This window comes from Phoenix dactylifera, chromosome 14, assembly GCF_051530095.1.
Source record: "Phoenix dactylifera cultivar Ajwa chromosome 14, Ajwa_hap1_PhDact_Kaust_v1.1, whole genome shotgun sequence".
In the NCBI taxonomy this organism is placed as follows: domain Eukaryota; kingdom Viridiplantae; phylum Streptophyta; class Magnoliopsida; order Arecales; family Arecaceae; genus Phoenix; species Phoenix dactylifera.
In genome coordinates, this window is record NC_143203.1 from 28,192,344 (window position 1) to 28,212,874 (window position 20,531).

Consider the following 20,531-nt stretch of genomic DNA (forward strand, 5'->3'; position numbering starts at 1 on the left):
ATTCCTGAGGTTGGGGGAAAAAATTAGTAATGAACTATAAAAGGCTCTTCATCATATGACTCAATAATGTGCCCTCATAACTGAGAAATAACTATAGTAACACAAACATTCTTTGATATTCGAAAACCTTGCATTCTTAGTTCATTAACTCACAAAAGTGCACCTCAGAAGAGGTATCGACCATAAATTTGACAGTTAAGCTTTATGTCAATACTATCTTCCAGTAATGTGGATCCGTTTCAGCTGACGTGAATGAGAGATTTTTTTTCTATAGCGTCTAGAATAAATAAATAAATAAAAACAGCACAAAGAAGAAGACAAGATCGAGATGGATATACCTGGAGAATTCTATCCAAATACGGGCAAGCCACGATCTCCCCGGAGTCCCCTGTGGCCCCTTATCTATGGCCAAGCCTGGCGAAACCAGCCCACAAATTGCTCGTTCTCCGTGTCGGGGTAGCCACCGGAGAAGCCATTCCCGGCGTCCCCGTCGAAGATGCTGTAGCGAACGGAGAGAACTCCCCTGCGTCCAAGATCGAGGTACTTGGAGATGTTGCGGACCGGAAGGATGCGCGAAATCTTCTTGGACTCGGGAACTCTCCCAACAAAGCGGGAAGAAATCCACGGCTTGGAGCAAGAAGCGGCCATGTAGGAGGGCGCGAAACCCTAGTTGGGCGACAAAGAGACTTGGCGATAGGGGGCTGGAAGAGGGAGAGGAGGTAGAGGGCCCTCTTGTTGGCGGGCGAAAAAGTAACGGCGAGTTTAGAAGCGCTGGGTTTGCCCGGAGTTTAAAAAAAAGGGGGTAAATTACACTGACCCCTCGACATTCAAAAATTTACATCAATTTTTTTGCATCGCAGAGGTCCGCGCTAGCTGCAACATGTCCTTGATTTTTTGGGAGCCCCAACATGAATTTTGACGGTAGTTTATCCACTGATGAAGATAGTATTGGTATAGCATTTGTGATCGGGAGTCAGAACTTTAGATTAAATGCTGTCGGAGGATGTGGTACCGTCAAAATTTCAACTTTTGGATAGAGCTCGGGGCCGCATAGAAAAGTGTCTCCTATGTGAGACGTACGTTAGAGGCTGAGTATACTATTCTCGAGAAAAATTTAGCCGAGGTGGTTGAGTGTATAATGGAGGTGGGGGCGGAGAGAGGTAGAGCTATCGTTTCTAGGCGACATTCGGCTGATAATGAGAAAGTATTATGCTTTTTAGGTTGTGCATGTGATTCGTGAGACAAACAAAGCTACAGATTAGGTCGTCACATTTGTTGTCCAACACTCAGGCACGATTCTTTGGACACGGCACACTTTAATTCTATCCAGCAGCCGATATACCAAAAAAATAAATAAATAAATAGCAACAAGAAAGGTTGTGAAATGTCTAATTTAACCTTTACCCTATAGGTCGGCACTGGGGACTGTTTCCTATCACGTGCTCTTTTTCGTTCGGGGCAAGGCAAGAGCAAGAGAGAGTTCGGAGAACCAGGGGTCCGTCGATTCCAGGGATCACTCGTGGGCGGTTTTTTCTCGTGGTAATCGACGAGGCGGCTCCATCCGAGACATCGCAGCCCGAGCGCGCGATCAGGAAGGAAGAAGCATCGCAGCGCGGTAGAATCTTGAAATCTTCGTCGTGAATTCTCCTCCTCGCGGCAGTGAACGAGAGATCTAGAGCGGAGTTTTGTTTCGAAATCAAAGCCCTTATTCCTTTATTCAAGAAAATAAAAAGGCTATCGTTTTAATTTTTCTTCGGAAGAAAGAAGAAACGAGGTAGGGTTGCAATTCTTCGACGAAGAGCAGAGAAAATGTCGGTCCAGGAGTATCTCGACAAGCACATGCTCTCTCGGAAGATCGAAGACGCCGTCAATGCGGCCGTCAGAGCCAAGACCCCAGACCCCGTTCTCTTCATTGTACGTTGCCTGGTTCCAATTTCTTTGGTTATAGTTCTTCTTATTTTATCCTTTTAGGTTCATCCATTATAATGTGTTCTTCTAAAAGTATTTCAACTTCTTCGTCTTCTTCTTCTTCTTCTTCTTTTTAACTTGTTGTTGGGAATGACACAGTCAAATCATATGAAGAAAGCTGTTCCTTCTGCGATCACAAGGATCAAAGCGCGGCAGATCTTGGATAGCAGGGGGATCCCTACTGTGGAGGTGGATCTCTACACAAACAAGGGGATGTACCGAGCCTCGGTTCCCAGCGGTGCCTCTACTGGAATGTGAGCCATTTTCTCTATTAGGCTACTCGTCTATCTTATGTCTGCTTTTCTTAAACTTTTTCAGCTTCTTTGGGATTAGTAGCCGTGCCGAAATATCCAGGCTAGGGTGAAAGAAATATCTTCTAAAATCTAATTCGCCAGTTGTTCTATTTTCTCTCTGAGATGGATGAGATATTAGATTTTTAAAGTAGAAGGCTTACTTGGAAATTAAGAATCAAGAAGAGGAGCAGCATTGCTGGTAGTATGTACAACCAGAAGATAGTTCAGAAATATGGATCAACGAAGCTGTCTACAGCAAGACTTTAGAAAAACATGGAAATGAAACACTAGAATATGTATTGATAGCATATTTGACCATTTAACATTGCTATTTGCTTATATTCTTTCAGGAGGCACGAACTTTTCATGGTGTGAATCAACACTGTTACAGACTATCTGTGAATGTGAAAAGCCATGCAGGAAATTTCATAACCCATATTAGTGTGCCATTTGAAGCTTCTCTATTCCGTGACTCTCTTCTTTAGCCTGTGACTCTCTTCATGCGATTGTCTTGTATGATATTTAGTCTGTTATGCTTTTGCTTTTATGTTTTGGTATTCATTTTCTTTATGCATATGGTACTAATTTACTATTATACAGCACTAGTGAATAGCAGGCATATGATTGCCTAATTTATCTTTATTGCTTTATGCTATTTTGAATGTTCAACCCCATTTGCTATTATGACATATTTGATAACCAAACTGTAGTCAAGTTCTTGACCTTGGGTTAATTACTGATCCTAGGTATGAGGCTGTTGAAATGCGTGATGGAGAGAAAGGGAAATTTCTTGGAAAGGGTGTTTCAAAGGCTGTGAATATTATTAATGCAAAGATTTCTGAAGCCTTAATTGGCATGGATCCTGCGCTTCAATCCCAGATTGATCAAGCAATGATGGGTTTGGACAAAACTGAGAATAAGGCAAGTTGTCTTATCTGACTCTGCTTCTCAGTTGATTGTTTGCTTGAGTGTGCATTTTAATTTATTGGGTTTTCATTTTCTTGGGTCCTGTTGTATTGCGTATTGTGCTATGTAAGGAACCATGTTTGTCTACTACTTATGGTGTGTTCTACTTGCTTTCATGAGTTATTTATTTATCTTGAATGCCGAAATTCCTCAAATGCATTGAAAATAATGAATTTTTTAATTTGATTTTTTTTGTCAATAGATATATTTTGCATCGGAAATTTCATCTTTTTCCTTTGTAAATCTATAATAGCGGAACTTATATGACTTACGCATAGTAGAATATAATATTTTGCAACATTTTGTAGGCTGAGCTTGGAGCAAATGCTATGTTAGCTGTGTCAATTGCTGCTTGCAAAGCTGGTGCTGCAGAAAAAGAGGCATGACATCATTTCTAATAAGTTTTTAGTTTCCTTTGCTTGATATCATTCTAGTTATTTGATCTTGCAGGTTCCTCTCTACAAACACATCGCTGATCTTTCCGGTACAAGCAATCCAATCCTTCCTGTTCCGGCCATCACCGTCATTAGTGGTGGAAAACATGCTGGGAATAATTTGGCTGTCCAAGTATGACCTATATTAATCCAGGTTATGAATCATATAGTAGATTAATATTCTGGATTTGGAGGATAATGTGATATAAGTCGTATACGCAAGGGGACTGTTAGTGTTTGAAAAAAGAAGATGCAAAGTGCCTGTTGCTACAAAATTGTCGGCCACACTACCTGCCCGCATTAGCATGGAATAGCCTGAGAACGTGCATGTCATATGGTGTTTGATGGGAACTGTAATCTGTGTTACTTTATTCTGCACTGAATCTGATGACAGTCTTTGTACTGTATCGGAAGGGTGATTATTTCTAGCATGAAGATAAATACAAATAAGCATACATTTTATAGAGTTTAATGATCCTGTAGAAACTTTGTAACACAAAACCATGCCATTGTTAAAACAAGAAGGGGATGGAGATAAACAAAGGCCACAGCAAACCAGGGTGTCATTTACAAAACTAGCATACTGAATACATCCATCAAGTCATTCTAGGAAATATTTAAAGTGCTATCAAGATATTCAAGTGATTGTTTGCTGTCAAGGAACCTTTTTTATGTTGTGTTTGTCAGACTACAATAGCCTATAAATCTTATTCAGCATATCGTAATAGTAACATAAATGATAGGCCTTTTCGATCAACCTGGGTAGACTGTAAGAATCTTTCTTCTATCATTACTAATTCTTCCAATTGGATGACATTTTACTGTCCATAAAACATTTTCAACTATGTACATCTGTTTCCTTCGGTTTATCACCCTCCTTTTAAACTCTTCAACCAATACATGGGAACCTCCCCTTTTCAGCCCATGTTGACCAAGCTATTGAAACAGTTTTGCTTCATTTTATCTTTTAAAACATCTATTGCTTAGTGAAACTAATAGCATATAGGTAGAATATATAAATGTTTGAGTAAACAGCAAAGAAGTGTTCTTTTACAGATTTTCTTTTTCTCCCAATCTCTTTTATAGCTTTTCATTCTTGCAGCATTGACTTTTATGTCTTAAAATGCAACAGTGATTTATTTCTTCAAGCCCTATGCATGTTGAACCAAATTTATGGGCTTCTATATGTTCTCAAGTGTTTCCCCCAAACCATCTAATATATGCCGGATGAGAACCAATGGTGATACCAAATTGTCAGATAATTTACCAATATTCTTAATGACAATGTACATAAGCCACAAGTCCTCAAATATTTTTTTCTATATTTTAATGATAATGGAGATAAACTGCCTTCTGATTTATGAAATATTATAAGGTTTAAAGCAAGATTCGTCAAATCAATACTAGAACCTGAACCAGTCGGTGGATGGGTCGATACGGTACCGGTTCGGTACCGTACCGACATATGGTACACTTTTTTCCGGCATGCCCAATTTTTTTTTGAGTTTTTCAAGTTCAATTAATTGATAATCAATCTTTTTCTATGTCTAATTTAATTTTTTTTATATTTCTATGATTCCGGTTTAACCTAAATGATGCATCTTATTGTTTTAAAATGATACAAAATATAAAATGATTAGTAAGATATTGCATGCTACAAGAAGCAACATGAAATATTTTCAAATAAAATAGTGAGGTAAACAATATAGAATAATACAATCAATTACGTATATTTAAAGTACAACATATATACCGATATCTAAAATCTCGTCGAGTGGCAATGCTTCTTATAGATATTTGGATCATTAGTATAGTCAGGAGGCACATCATCTCACCTCTCTAATGAAGCGGCGTTGTAGTCATGTATGCACATTCCATAAAGAACGTGCTTTGGGTTATAAGCACTCTCGGATCTCTCGCTGAAGCTCTGGCTCTGAGAGGTGTCCTCTAGCTAATAAAATGACTGTGAGGGGGCCCATTTGAATAAGTTGGCAGCAAAATTCGACACGTAAGATGCTCTGGGCTACGTAGAGTAGTAGCCACCGGAAGATATCTCAAATGCACCATATTCGTTTTTGTATGGCTCATAGGTTGTCTGTGGCTGCAGATAATAGGATCCATATACGACTCGAAACCTGATATATCTATGGATCCTACTCCACGTGCGAGGTCATCTGCAGTTGCAGCGTGTCCTCCTAAATGATCTCGGGGAGCTTGTCTCTTATATGTAATCATATCCTCGTTGGCTCAATCAGATCGTGTATCGTGGTTCCTATTCTATGTAGTATGTGTAAAATTAATTGCAGCTTAGATCCATAGAGAATCCTATAATAGATGCTACATATATTTTTCTAGGCCCGTGGGCATGCATCAAAGACTATTTATTTTTTTAATTTTTTTCAAATTTAAGCCTAGGCCACTATGTACGTGATCGCATCAAAATTTGAATAAATAGACACCAAATTTTGCCGGAGAGTAGCTTGCATGTCCCTAAATACCCTTGTAATTTTACAAATTTTTAGAATTTTATTATATATATATATTTATCCAAAAAATATATTTTTGATTTTTAAAAATTATATATAATTTGAAAATATAATAAAATCGAGCCCAAATTGAAAATTTTGGCATGATCTCTTATTTTGCAAATTTTTTAAACCCCAAATATTTAGACTTGGATCTTTCTTCAATCACGCTGAATCGGTGTGATTTTGCAACTTCGAGGAAAGGAGGAGCCGTTTAAGCATCTTACCTAAATGAAGCAGAGAAGATGTTGGGAAGGCCTTCCCAACACCTCCTTTTAACAAAAGAAGCAAAGGAGGACGACTCGCACCGAGTTCGAACGGAACCGGTTCTGTCCGGTTTGGGCCTTTTTCAGTCGATTCCAGTCAGTTCGGAACTTGTTTCGGTATGTTCGGGGCCATAACCATTTTTAATGGGTGAACGGACCCAGTTCCCCACCGGGTCGGCTCGGTACGAGCTGAACCTCGGCGATTTGGTCCAATTCGGCCTATCTTGGTTGTAATATTGCCAGAGCTAGTTTTGTCAATTCTAGAGCACTAAATTACGGAACTATTATGTCCTCCCCTACACTTTTGATTAGGTTAGTCAATCTATAATTTATTGCTCCGGAAATAACAAAACTAGCTTTGGCAATATAGCCACCCTTTTTAAAAATAATAGTTCTTTAAGGTGTATCTATATGGTGACTTTATGTTAAATCATTTCAGTTACCAACTAAACTTGTCATGTTGACCCTTTCTTTTGGACAATATTGCTTGCCTTCTATCTGTAACTTCATTAGAGCATATATTTGGACCTGCCTGGAGCTTCTCTGGATCCTTTCATGTCAATTTTTCTATGCGACTATTTTATGTTGCTTTCATGCATTTTCAGGGTGGCTAAGCTGTGCTCCTATCATCAACTTATCCCCTTTGTCAACTTAAAACTTCATGAGATAACATAATTTTGTAAACATAATCGCATGTTAATGTTTTTATTATTGTTGTTAAAATAAAATTTGACTGAAAGTTGATGTTTTTTAGGAAATTATGATTCTTCCAATTGGTGCAAGTAACTTTGGGGAAGCAATGCAGATGGGTTGTGAGACCTACCAGCACCTAAAGGTAATATAGTTTGATGACCTGACCCAATTTTTTGTTAATTCTTCCAATAATAACCCAATCAGCTCCCTGCATATCCTTTCCAAGATCACAATCTTAACTGTTGCTTAGTCCACAACGCTGTTAACAACTTTTATGAACTTTATAATAGAGTCGGCACATTCCAGTTCTTTTGGAGGTCTTAATCATCAAACATCTGAAAACCAGTCTATATGATAGGATTTTAGAACAATTTTTAATTTTTGGTGGGGCTTATTTTACATCATTTATGTAGTTAATACAGCAGTCAACTTTGAAATTTCAGTACTCAAATTTTTGTATTTTTCCGCCATCCTAGTGACTACTCCATTAGCTGTGTGCGCTCCTTTTACCATAGCATGCAGGTATTTTCTATATGATATTCTGACTTTACCCCAACTTGTTGCCTAAATTTTCTTACCAATTCTGTCTAAATACAGGTTATAATTTTAGAGAGAAATGGTTCAAGCGGCTGCAATGTTGGCGTTGATGGTGGATTTGCTCCAAATATCTCCAGGCAAGCATCTTTATAATTTTATTCATCATATGTGATACTCTTGTGTGGGATGGGCCTTGGCACAATAGTAAAGTTGCTCCATTGTGATCTTGGTGCCATGGGTTTGAAACATCGAAACATGCTTTCTATATTAGTGGATAGGGCTGCATACATTTGGCCCTTCTCAGATCCTGCAATAATGGGAGCCTCATGCACTAGGATGCCCTTATACGTGATACTCTCGTATATAATAGCAAACAACCTCTATTATAAAATAATGTGTTGCTTCATTGGTTGTGACATGGTGGTTTGTTGCTCAAGTGTCACAAGTTGGTACATCTTTGTTGTGCTGAGGGATAATTCGGAAAATGTATTTCATTGCTAAATAGAATAGGTTCAGAAACTCAGGGATAGAAGTTATTTTATTTTTTCTTGTTAGAAATTTTCTTTAACCTACTAAGCTAGTTTATTTCCATATATCAGCATTGCTGAGGGCCTGGATCTTGTTAAAGTGGCAATTGACAGAGCTGGATATAATGGAAGAATCAAGTTGGCAATAGATGTTGCTGCTACTGATTTTTGCATAGGTAAAGATGAATTTGTTTGTTAATATTGTACAACCTCAATTTCATATGAAGGGCACTGTTGTATTCTCCAAGATACTGTCAATTTGATAAGTTTGAAAGCAAACGCCTTTTATCTTCTCGGTGGTTCCATCATTTAACAGGCAACTCATTATTCCTGCATCAAGCTTAAAACACTAATGGAGCAAAGTCTTCTTATCATGGGATTATTATTTTTCAGTTCTAGTTGAACCATGCATGTGATTTCTATTCACCCTAGTTACCATGTGCACATTTACCTCTTAACAAATGGCGTTCACTGAGCTTACTCATGTAAGTTTATTCATTCTGATTAGGAAAGAAATACGATTTAGACTTCAAAGCACCAAATAAGTCAGGGCAGAATTTCAAGACAGGAGAAGATATGATTGAGATGTACACCCAACTCTGTACAGGTATCCATGTGATTTGCGTCATAATTTCTTATTTCAGTGCTTCTAAAAGGCAGTATAAATCTAATAGGCAATTTATTTATGTATGACAGAATATCCAATTGTCTCCATTGAACAGCCGTTTGACAAGGATGACTGGGAACGCACAAAGTTATTTACCAGCCTTGGAAAATGTCAGGTACATCCAGTGTTTTGAATAATTTTCAGTTGACATTGAAACAATTCTTGACAAAATAATTTTGCAGGTTGTAGGAGATGACTTATTGATGTCAAATCCAAAATGCATAGAACGGGCAATACACGAGTCTACTTGCAATGCCCTTCTTCTGAAGGTACTCACTTATAGTCATGGTCTAGTTTTCATTCACATATGAAATGGAGTGGGCAATGCAACAGTCTTAAATTGCAACCTTGATATCTTTGAAAATAATATAACAGAACATTGAGTGTGTTTTGAATCTGATTTGAGGCTTTATTGGGTTAAAATTCTGAAATGTTGATGATTTTTCTGTGAAACAAATGAGACAAGTGGATAACTCAAATGGACTTTCTTTTCATTTTAAACATAAAATGATGCAGTATAGTACTATAGTAGGCTTAATGCTGTGTATAATCATTTATAGGAACTTGCAAGAAATTTCCATATTCAATCCCAAATGCAAGTTGGTCAATATTTCTATTCTAGAGTTTAACATGGATCTTCTTAGACCTTGACGAATCATTTAATGGTCAAATAAAGACTATAAAGGTGGAACTCATGATCAGACTGGGTTAATCTGTTGATCTGCTTATGTACTTGACCACTCGAGTTTTTGACCTGATCAACTTCTGCTGGTTTTCCTCAAACTATGATAAAACATATCAACGTATATCCAGGTAAATCAGGTTGGAACTGTCACAGAGGCTATAGAAGTTGTGAAGAAGGCTAAAGATGCTCACTGGGGAGTAATCATATCGCACAGAAGTGGAGAGACTGAAGATTCCTTCATTGCTGATTTAGCAGTTGGCCTTGCAACTGGCCAGATCAAAGCTGGAGCACCTTGTCGTGGGGAGCGACTTGCAAAGTACAATCAGGTTTGTCAAAATTCGGGTGTTGCTTTATGAGAGGATTGTCAAATTTTAAAAATTGGCTACTTATGATGTTATTAGACGCAAGACACATTTGTGCACGTTCACGTGCTAAATGTAATATAAATACTGCAATTTGGACATTAATGTCATTTTAGATTACAGCCTTTCTAAATGCATATGCAGTCATATATGGGATCTGTGCCACGTAAGTGCACTCTAGATATGGCACCTAATTGCTCGTTTACAAAATTGCAACCATAAGTATACCTGATCCGTATAGGCTAATCTAGTTTCAAATAGCAATATTATTTATCGTCACTAGTTTTCTCATGATGGCTCTTTTTCCCCTTTTTTTTCCTACAGTTACTTAGAATCGAGGAAGAACTTGGAGCTGAAGCTACTTATTCTGGGGAGAACTGGAGACAAGCATGATACACAGGTTTTCACTCTTACAATTTTGCTTTACATGTGATCTCATGATGCTATGGGGATCGAGGTCATGTTGTTCACATCCAATTTTCTGGCATCTTGTCTTGTTGATGGTTTGAGCACAAGCTTTGCAAGTTTTTTGAGTGAATTCTTCAGTGTAGTTGATGTAAGACTGATGGAAGCTGTGGGATGTTTCAATGGTTTCGGTGAATCATTGAGATTAGTGATTGTACCAATCTTTTTATGTGATTGAGCGTGGTACCTTTCCATATTAAAGTGAGTTTTTGATATACTTTTTGAAGAGCAGGGTTAGAGATCATGATTAGATTTTATTTTCTATTTTTGCAAATCTGCAATGAGATGATTAATTTGACATGACAGCCTTTATCTTGCATACACTAGGTTCATATGATGAATTTAAACTTTGAAAGCCCCTGGCCTAAGATTTCATGCCTATGAAATGTAAATGTTGTATTTGATGTTCAAGGGTCTCTTGAAATAAAAAAATCAGGAATGTAATCAAATTGTTTGTGCATTGCACAGTCATCAATTTACGGGCTCAATGTAGCAAGGCATCCAGCAGTACTTTGTTTTATCGACCCATCGGAAACATGGATGTTGGTTCATTTGTTCGACAATTTTGCAGTTGTTTTGCGCATAAGCATCAGAGCTGACCCGGACACGGAAGTTGTGAAACATGGATGTTTGTTCATTTGTTCGACAATTTTACACTTATTTTGTGTATAAGCATCAGAGCTGACCTAGTCATGGAAGTTGTAATGCAGTACTTAGAGCACATTGACCCTTCTTTTGCGAAAACATGGAAGTCGTTTTTCACATCCTCCTCTCGATGATCCAAAATATAATATTCTACCCGTTTTGCCAGATCCTGCTACTTACATAGACTCTCATTTTTTTCTCGTGCCAGAACTCCGCTATACCAGTAGTGATGCAAACCATAACTGCTTGCTTATAAAATTGGTTGTTTCGGTCTATAAATGCAAGGGTTCTTTCCCAGCAGCATCACAACTGATCCCAGTGCAGGCGGCGTAACCAGACTTACAATAAAAAGTCGCAGCAGCAAATCACAAGCGCTGTCATCAAGATATATCGTGTTCGACCAAAGAGCAGCATATAACTGTTGGTATCGTAGGTCGCTGCATGTTTTATTTATTTATTTATTTATTTATTTACTTTTTTGAGCAAGATCCTACAATTACCCACCAAACAGGCTACTCACAGCAAGCAGAGTTAGATGATCACCAATTGATAATACTATGATGAATGTTCTTGCAGAACAGAAGGAGGCTCTCGTGCTTGTTCATCATGACCCATGGCCTGGAAGTTACAAGATGAAAACAGCAAACTCTACCATTGGAACTTAGAGAAATATGATCAATCTACACAGCATTCCAGATGCCCCCATAAAGTGTAACCAGACCAACTCTTTTGCATAGAATAAACTTAAAGAAACAAATATGGAGAAAAATAGAATTGATTATGGCTTCATATCCTCCTCACCCTCTTCAATCTTGGGAGCCAAGTAAAATCGTATGTAACCCATGTCAGCAATCTTGTATTCAACAACCACAGGCAGCTCAGAAGAAAGGCTGATGGTTACAGTTTCAGATAGCGGTGTTGCCTTGGTGAAGGAGTTCATGTACCTCAGGGCAAAAGTTAAGGACACCGGCTCTTGCATCTCTATGACGGTTGCTTCCTCTGGCTGTAAAGAACAAACAAAAAGACTAACATTAAGGTATTGTATAGGATATAAAAACAACTTAACTTATTTAGGTATTGTATGCAACAAAAGATCAGTTCAATGGATATTAGAAGACCAGAATTCTAGTACATTGCTAGGCAAAAGCAATATAAATAATCATAAAGTCCTGAACAGAAGGGAGTAGCAACCAAGTTGTCCTGTAAGTCAACAGACAAACTACTTTAAGTTAGACATCAATGTTGAAAGATTTATTCCTTTTTTTTTCGAATAACTTACATGTTGAAAGATTTTTTTTTTTTTGAGAAACAATAGTTAGAAGCATAATTGATCAGGCATCCGAGCTGGAAACAGGTCCAAGCAAACACCAAAGATCTATGTAGGAAAAGCACATACTAATATTCTAACTCTGATAGGCAAGTAAAATCCATAGAAGCAGAACAATATTTGCGGATGTACTAATTTTAGTGGGCACCTTGTCAACAGTCTTGTTCTGTCTGCAAACAATATTTGCCGTTCCAATGTCTCCCGCAGTTGAAAACTTCACACCTTCCTTCGTCACTGAAATAACAACTACCATCCCAAAACCACAAAATTTTATAAGACAAGAAGTATATATGTGATAGATAAGTGGGACTTCAATTGAGAAAAACATAGTACCAGTATCGCCAATGCTGCTGAGATCCTTGCAAATCCTAGCAAATTCTGCAGACGGCATTCGCACAATGGCATGGTACTCGGCATCTGGAATGCCAAGATGCTCGCTATCAATGTCCATAAGCTTCATCTCAAAATCCGCAATCTTATCTTGATCTGGCCAAAAAAAAAAAAACACATGAGCCAGATGGTGAAATGAAGTCACTTACAACCATTGAGAATGAATAGTAATCCAACAGATTTCGTTTAAGTTTTAAATCCCGGCCCGGCCTTCCCAAATAAAAAAGAGGAGAAAACTCCGCGAAATAATAAATCTTCTACATATTAAATCAATCTTTTTTTAAGGAACGAAGTAAAAATGCTGGATGGCAACCAACAAATCTGGGAAGCAACTGAAATTATATAGAAAAGAAGCATGCCGTTGGTATTAAATATTAAAATATGGTGGGGAAAAAATTCTACCTCCCCAATCCCCGCAGCCCTCAATGGCCGTACTCGCATAACCAAATAATTCCACAATACAGCAATATAAAAACTGATAACTCAAATGAGGTATTTAAGCCGATTTGAATAGCCCGATTCTAAGGAACAAAAGATCAATCGAAAGCCAGATCAGGCAATAGCAATGCGAAAAACGTCCAAAATTCCAAATACCTGAACAAATTACAGAAAGGTAGAAAAATACCAGAAGACAACACCAACCAAAAGAAGGAAGAGGTGGAAAAGATGGGATCTTTCGATCTTACTGGGGCTTTCAAACATGAAGGTGACGGTGTCGCTGCCATCGTCGGCCTTGATGGTGATGATGTCGTCGTTGCCAGCGCAGCGGAGCATCTTGGCCATGTTGTTGAGGTTCATGCCCATGGAGAGGTTGCGGTCGCAGCGGTAGTGCTCGAAGCCCTCGGATCGAAGGAGGAGAGCAACCAACGCCACGTGGCTTGAGTCCATGGCCTGGAGGGAGAAGCCCGTGGCCGAGCAATCGAAGTTGGCGTCGTTCACCAGCTCTCGGATCGCCTCCAGGACCTTCTTCAGGAGGCTCCCCTGCACCAGCCTTAGCTCCAACATCTCCTCGAGAGAAAGAAAGAGGCCTTCGTTTTCTCTGGGAACGAGAGAGGAGATGGGGATGGGGACTCTGGGGACTAGAAATAGGAGGAACGAGGGCAAAGAAAGACGGGGTTTATAAAGCGAAGAAGGGGTTTGCTAGGGTTCCTAGCGGGAACTTATTTCTTTTCCCGCCTAGGGTTTTCGCCCTTTGCGCTTAACAGGGGTCATTGGGTAATTCTCTGAGAATCAATGGGTTTTTGCAAAGCATATATATATATATATATATATATATATATATATATATATATATGCATATATAAGCTATAGCGAGAGTTTAACTTTATTCATGGGTGGCTTCATTTGGCCTCCGTTTTCCTTAAAACAAAATTACTTTTACTTTACCCTTCCGTAGGTATGCTAGGAAATAAGACAGAGTAAATCTCCAGAGGTGAGAGGAGAAAAAGTGCATGGAGACTCCATTTGACATCACCAGAGTAAATAAATAAAAAAAGTGGGTTCCAAATAAAGGGTGGAATTGACATCCTGTAAATTTTATTAAAATATTTTACAAAAACAAACACTATTTTTTTTTTTTACTTTTTGTATGATGGTTACATATATTTTTTGTATTTGAAATTACGGGAGCAAATAGCTCTCACCATTTCATCTTGGCATATAGGAAGAAGAGAGGAATTTAATAGAAAAGAAAGGGATTAAAAAAAAAAAAAAAAGGAACTCACTTCTCTCTGGCCACCCACCAATGCTTGCCATTGCCAGCAACTCCTTTCGTCATCTATTATTGTCAATGCTCCTCATCTCCATCCATCACCACCGTTGATGTCCATTTCGTCGATGATCTATACCATCGTCGATAATCTATACCACTGGTCATCACCATTGATCTCTATCAACGTTTACAACTGATTATGACCTCCACCGCTATCCATTACGATGGCGATCTCTATTACTACCCATCACCACCATCCTTCTCAGACATATGATACATAAAATATAAATTGCTCATGCACGCATATTTGGACCATATTTTAAATATATGGTGGATAATTCTCGTTGAATGTATTTTTTGAAGATATTCACTATTATGGAGTAACGAATAAAATATCCAAACGAATAAAATATCCAAGCATGGTGATATTTTAACCTTTATCACAACCATTAGTGTCAACGATCTCTATCATTACCTACTATTAATGGTAATTTTCACCACTATCCTCTATCAATGATGATCTCTAACACCATCCACCATCATCAACTATCTCTACTATTGCCTGCATTGATGAGATCCACTATAGCCCGCCATCATCAACAATACTGACCATCACTACCGCCACTATCAACTATCTCCCCTGTTGCCCGTATTGATGATATCTATCAATACCTACCACCGCCTACAATCTCCATAATTACCAACTACTATTGTTGATCTTTAAGACCACTCTAGCTGATGATCTCTACCATTATCTATCATTATTGATGAACTCTAACACCGCTCACTAGCAATGATATTGATCGTTGTCCGTGATTGACGGCAATCTTTACTACTACCTATATCCATCAACGATGGGTGGTGGATAATCATCGTCAAAGATGGCGTATATATTTTAAATATATGATTCGCATATTATAAACTACTGTTGCAGACAATTAAACTAACTGTATTTTTTAAAGATATTCCTTTTACTTCTTAAATAAATAAAATAGCCAAGCATGATGGTATTTTAATTTCTCCCACGACCGCTATTATCGACAATCTCTACTAGTGCACTCAATAATTTTTAACACAACCTACTACCACCAATAATCTCCAATACTGTCCACACTGTGGAGATTGCATTCTCATCAAACATTTAATCAAGCCCCTCAACGCGAATACTAGTACTCTGAACTATAAAATAAGACAACAGATGGAACGTGCATGGATTTATAAAAATTACAATTAAACAGATCACCAACAAATTCAAAGCCTCGACTTTCTGAAGCCACCAGCCCCTAGTGGGAAAGATCAAGCGCAAGGCCATGGGCCGGCACCCAAAATAGAACCTCCATTAATAGTGTGGCATACTGTAGCTTAGCTGCACAGCTTCTTAGAAACACACATCATATGCATTGAATATGAAGAACCGGTTTTTTATGGTTTGACATAGTTAAAGATTTCACACAAGGAATCAACAAAACAAAGGAATTCAAGTTTGCCAATTCCTCAATTGAACAAGCAAAAAGGATGGAAGCATCCAAAAACAAAAATATATGACGCTTGGGTGAAAATCCACTTCGGTAAACAGAATGAACTCAGAGATCTGGGCTGGATGTTGCTGTGCGCTTGATGGAAGCACACTTGATGAGATGGTTGTAGCTCCCCTTCTCCTTGAAAAGTTGAGAGAAGTGGTGCTTGCAGTAGAGGATGCCTTCAAGGGCTGCATAGTTTGAGGGGCTAATCGGACAGCCTCCATGGGAGCACTTGAAACAAGACTTATGATATGCTTGCCCTTCCACGGTCACCTGATAGCATTCACAATACAACCATTCAAAGTGTAAAGGATGTTATCAATGTTGGATGCATCCTACTAACAACTAAAACTAAATGTTATGGTTTTGCAACAAAAAGAGGCTTGTAAACAGAGATATTGGCATTTCATATGAAACCAAGAAAAACGAAAACTAAGAACAGTTCTATTTCACTCTTTTTCTTAGGTAAAAATATAACTTATAAAATTTAATTTTTCCCGTGTACTAAATTTGTATAATTTGGAGTCTCTAAGGATTTCCTAAAAATAGCAAAAGGACACAGTAGCGGTTCAGCCTCAACTTACCAGGTTTTAATGCAGCTAGGCAGCCACAAGCACCAGGCTTGTTTAGGCACCACATTTTAGACGGACTTTAAAAGGGTTTTAGAAAAGAAAACCAAGGAGGATAAGGATTAGTCAGAGGAAGGCACAAAAATGCAAAAAGATAACAGCCAATTCCTGGATGGGTCTACTCTTAATCTCCACATGTTTTCATTTAGAAGAATGCCAGTATCAGAAAGTAGGACAGTTTTGTTGTAAATGATTGGTGGAAACATAACCTACTCATCCGCCTGGATAGTAGGAAGTGTCAAAGGAAAAGCTTATGCTCATTCTACAAGGGAATCACAAGGAAATCAGGAGATGTGCGCAAAGGCTTTTTATGGAGTAAAATAATTGTAGCAACTACAGCATGACCTGATTAAATTCCATAAAATTTTAGAGAGTTGCCAACCTCCAATACTAGATTTTATGTGACTTGTATTCCCTATCAAGACATTTAAAGAACTGCAACAATTAAAACATTGTCATTAAAACAATTTATGAAACCACACATTGCAAAAGTGAATCATGGAGCATTCACTAAAAGTGAATCATGGAGCATTCACTAAAAGTAAATTATGGAGCAGAAGTTTATAACAGAAATATTCCGTGGTCAAACCTTTTCAAGCGGATATGCTGTTTTGCCACAAGTGACACATTTTTCTTGAGTTCCTGAAAACATGCCAGCAGCTTTGCTAGGAGACCTAGTCTGAATTGAAGACATGTCAGCTGACATCTTATCAAACCATTTTGTTGGTTTGAAATCTAAGCTTTTTTCTAGTAAAGGACAATAGCTGCAGAAACAACCAAATGAAAAATTTTGGGTTTACCAGTTCTGGAGTTAACTTCTCGGCTGACTTTGCAGCTGCCAAAGAGTAAAACATATTGAGCAATCAAACATTGAGATTATACGTGAACAATATGATTGAACTATCTCTAACCAACTCAAATTGAAGTCTCACGTGACTGAAAGCTCTTGTTGAAACTGCCTGTCTCCTTGAAGAGCTGCTCAAAATGAGGTTTGCAATACAAGACACCTTCCAGTGAAGAATAATTACTCAGCTGACAAAGAACAACAACAATAGATAAATAATCATGATGCTGGTTCCCTATCTATTTCTCATCTCATAATTAAGGTAGAACAAGTGCATAGAATTGCTTATCGCTCTAGAGATTGTCAAAGGTCTGCATTTCCTCCAACAACATCAAAGCTTATACAACATAGAGTAGAAGAAGAAAAGAGGTTTTGTAATAGATCAGACTAAACGTAATGTGTTTTGATTCCTTGAGATAATATTCCACAATTTTAACAGTTGGAGTCTTGGCCGCCCTAGCACAACCTATTCCAACGCTATATTGGGCTTCCGACTCTCCATGTATCCAAATCCATCATCAATCGAGATGTTTGGAACACCACATGTTTAAGCGCATGCAACAAACCTATGAAACATCTCCAGAGAAGGCAATTTGTGTGCCCTTGACACATAAGCCATGTTAGGTTGTTTTAAGTGATGCCATGATGATCCAGCACATTGGCACATTGGCAAGGCCACAAGGCCTACGACATTGACATAAAACAAGAAAAGAATGTATAACTTTTTTAACAACAACTAAAGGGAAATGGCTTGTCATTGTATGCCAAGAAGTGAAAATTACTATCTAGTCTTGTTTGCTATGCTAGTTTGAACCATGTGCAATACAGAACTTCTGATCCCTCTATCAAGTCTTATCCCTGCTCCTGCTCCAGATGAGGCATCTTCTAAGTGAAGCACAAATTTGATAAGAGTGTATATTTGGTAGACCAGCAGCATATGGTTATTGTAAAACTAAAAAAAGCCTGCATTGTGAAGTTGAGGACAACACTCATGCATACATAAATGTCAATTGCTCATGCTAGGTGCTTGCGTTGGATAATTATTCTAATGTTTTAGTTAAGTCGCTGCCCACTTAAATTTATCCTCAGTATTGGCCATGTAAATGTCTAGTTCAGCCCTATAAGCCACAGGATTACCCAGAAACATGTAATTATATCCTAGATACTACCCAATAACCATCAATGCATGTTTGAAAGCATGACACCTTGAGAATCTTTGTAAAGAATGATGCTTAATGTTCAATGGTGTGCGATCTAGAAAAATGATTTGAATCATGATCTCAAGACAGTAATTTTGACATAAGTTGATGCAATGGGGGTAAGTTATCATCCTAGAGAGAGCAGAAATATCATGTGCCTCAAAGTGACTAGGATGACAAGGGAACTTTGAAATGGATTAACTGTTCTTGTTGCATTTTCCCCTACGTTCAACAATACAGATAAGAGTTAATTCGACACATTACACCAGTGCATCTAGCGATCAATCTTTTTTATCTTCCCAATTATGCCATCCATACAAGAGACACCAATTAAGCCATGCGCCCCCCCCCCCCCCCCCCCCCCCAAAAAAAAAAATAAAATAAAATAAAATAAGATCATGGGATTAGATTGCCTGTAGTTTTTCTGTTACGAACATCCTGTGGAAGAGTTGTCATCTTTTTCGAGAACTCGCAGGAGCATCAAATTAAAATGGTGATTGTTGATATAAAAGACCTCAAAACTTTAGAGTCAGTTTCCTTCTCGAATAATTGCAGCTAAAGCATTCATTTACAATCATCTACCATTAGGGAAGAATCAGACAGAAACCATGCCAAAAAAAAAAAAAGAATTGTGGATTTGAATCCAGAAAAAATATATTATCCCCCCGGAAAAAGGGCATTTAGTCAGAAAGTGTCGCTCAAGAACAATAAGAGGAATCGAAGAAATAAGGGGGAAAAAAGGTAAGAAGAAATTAAAAAGGAAAACCTTTAAGGTTCCTTTGCAGTGATTGCACTTGAAGCAGGACTTGTGATAGGAGACCCCATCGGCGGACAACTGGTCCATCAGGTAGACCGTCTTGTTGCAGGCCTTGCACTTCTGCTGCGTGCCGCTGAAAGCCATCGATTCTGGATCAAACGGTCCGCGATCTGCACGAACTGATACTTTTCAAAATAGACGCCCAAATATCTTCTCCGACCCTCCTAACCGCGCGTCCAGAGATCTAGAGACTGGTGGCTACCAAAATCCTTAGATCCAATCCAGTGGATGATAAGATCTCAGAAAAATGAGGGAGCGAAATGGCGGACGACGGGATCGCTTCGTCGATCGCCCGAGGATTGGAACCTCGGAAGCCTCTCAGAAAGCTCGTTATTCCAACCAAAACCTGGGGATAAAAATTGGAATGGAGGATACGGCAAAGAGAAGGGAGGGGGGAGGGGGTCTCCGCGCCTTCGGTTGCGAGAGGGAGCAAATAAAAAGAGTTGGAAAAGCTTGGGAGCGGGTAGTGGTAAAAAAGAGGGATATATGATGGTCACGAAGCCAAGCCGGGATAAAAAGTATCCCGCCAGTGGAGGCGATCAGGAGTTTGGACACCAACGCGGAGAAGTAGAGTGAACACTTCTTCGCATGACACGTGTAAAATTTCGTTGAGGCGCCAGCACCATTCCGGAGGTTGAGTGCACGTCGTAAGCGCTAGAGTGGAGCTGATGGAATTATCCAGTCGGGAAGTTTGCAGCGAGATGGGGTGACTTATTTTTGCCGTGGAATAATGGAATACCTTGGCACGCGCTATTCTATTGGTTGGGCTTATCCACGACAGCGCCGACGGGCTGGAATTATGATTTTTGCTGTTCTATATCTTCCGATTTGTAAGACACCGTTCCTTCTGTCTTCAATTTAATCGTGTCCGTCGAATGAATGGACCCTCCATTTCATTCGGTTTTGCCGATCGGATTTGGTACGAGAAACTTTTGGAAACCCTAACCGCTGACTGCGGGTCCCGATTCGGCGTGTTTGGCGTTGCTTAAAGAATAATTTCTATAGCCGTAGCATAAAAAACTAATTTTGACGTCATTAAATTCTTGATAATATAATTCGAG

At 38.7% G+C, this 20,531-nt stretch overlaps 3 protein-coding genes across 3 annotated transcripts; 1 reads left to right on the forward strand and 2 right to left on the reverse strand.

Annotated features, from left to right (window-relative positions):
- Positions 1-1,419: 1,419 nt before the first annotated feature.
- On the forward strand, positions 1,420-10,614 carry ENOC (cytosolic enolase). Its single transcript, XM_008800730.5, has 13 exons — positions 1,420-1,914; positions 2,068-2,222; positions 3,008-3,182; positions 3,536-3,607; positions 3,678-3,794; positions 7,207-7,287; positions 7,743-7,819; positions 8,282-8,385; positions 8,718-8,816; positions 8,906-8,991; positions 9,059-9,145; positions 9,690-9,887; positions 10,248-10,614. Exons 1-13 carry the CDS (start codon positions 1,810-1,812, stop codon positions 10,314-10,316), a joined length of 1,425 nt encoding a protein of 474 aa, XP_008798952.1. The 5' UTR covers positions 1,420-1,809; the 3' UTR covers positions 10,317-10,614.
- A 950-nt stretch (positions 10,615-11,564) lies between these two features.
- PCNA2 (proliferating cell nuclear antigen 2) lies at positions 11,565-13,889 on the reverse strand. Its single transcript, XM_008800731.5, has 4 exons — positions 13,437-13,889; positions 12,694-12,846; positions 12,509-12,606; positions 11,565-12,036 (listed from the first exon to the last, which is right to left on the reverse strand). Exons 1-4 carry the CDS (start codon positions 13,753-13,755, stop codon positions 11,812-11,814), a joined length of 795 nt encoding a protein of 264 aa, XP_008798953.1. The 5' UTR covers positions 13,756-13,889; the 3' UTR covers positions 11,565-11,811.
- Positions 13,890-15,836: 1,947 nt separating this feature from the next.
- LOC103713717 (LIM domain-containing protein WLIM2b-like) lies at positions 15,837-19,925 on the reverse strand. Its single transcript, XM_008800732.5, has 5 exons — positions 19,420-19,925; positions 17,543-17,642; positions 17,411-17,445; positions 17,200-17,289; positions 15,837-16,254 (listed from the first exon to the last, which is right to left on the reverse strand). The coding sequence occupies exons 1-5, from the start codon at positions 19,552-19,554 to the stop codon at positions 16,045-16,047; spliced, it is 570 nt and encodes a 189-aa protein (XP_008798954.2). The 5' UTR covers positions 19,555-19,925; the 3' UTR covers positions 15,837-16,044.
- Positions 19,926-20,531: the final 606 nt, after the last annotated feature.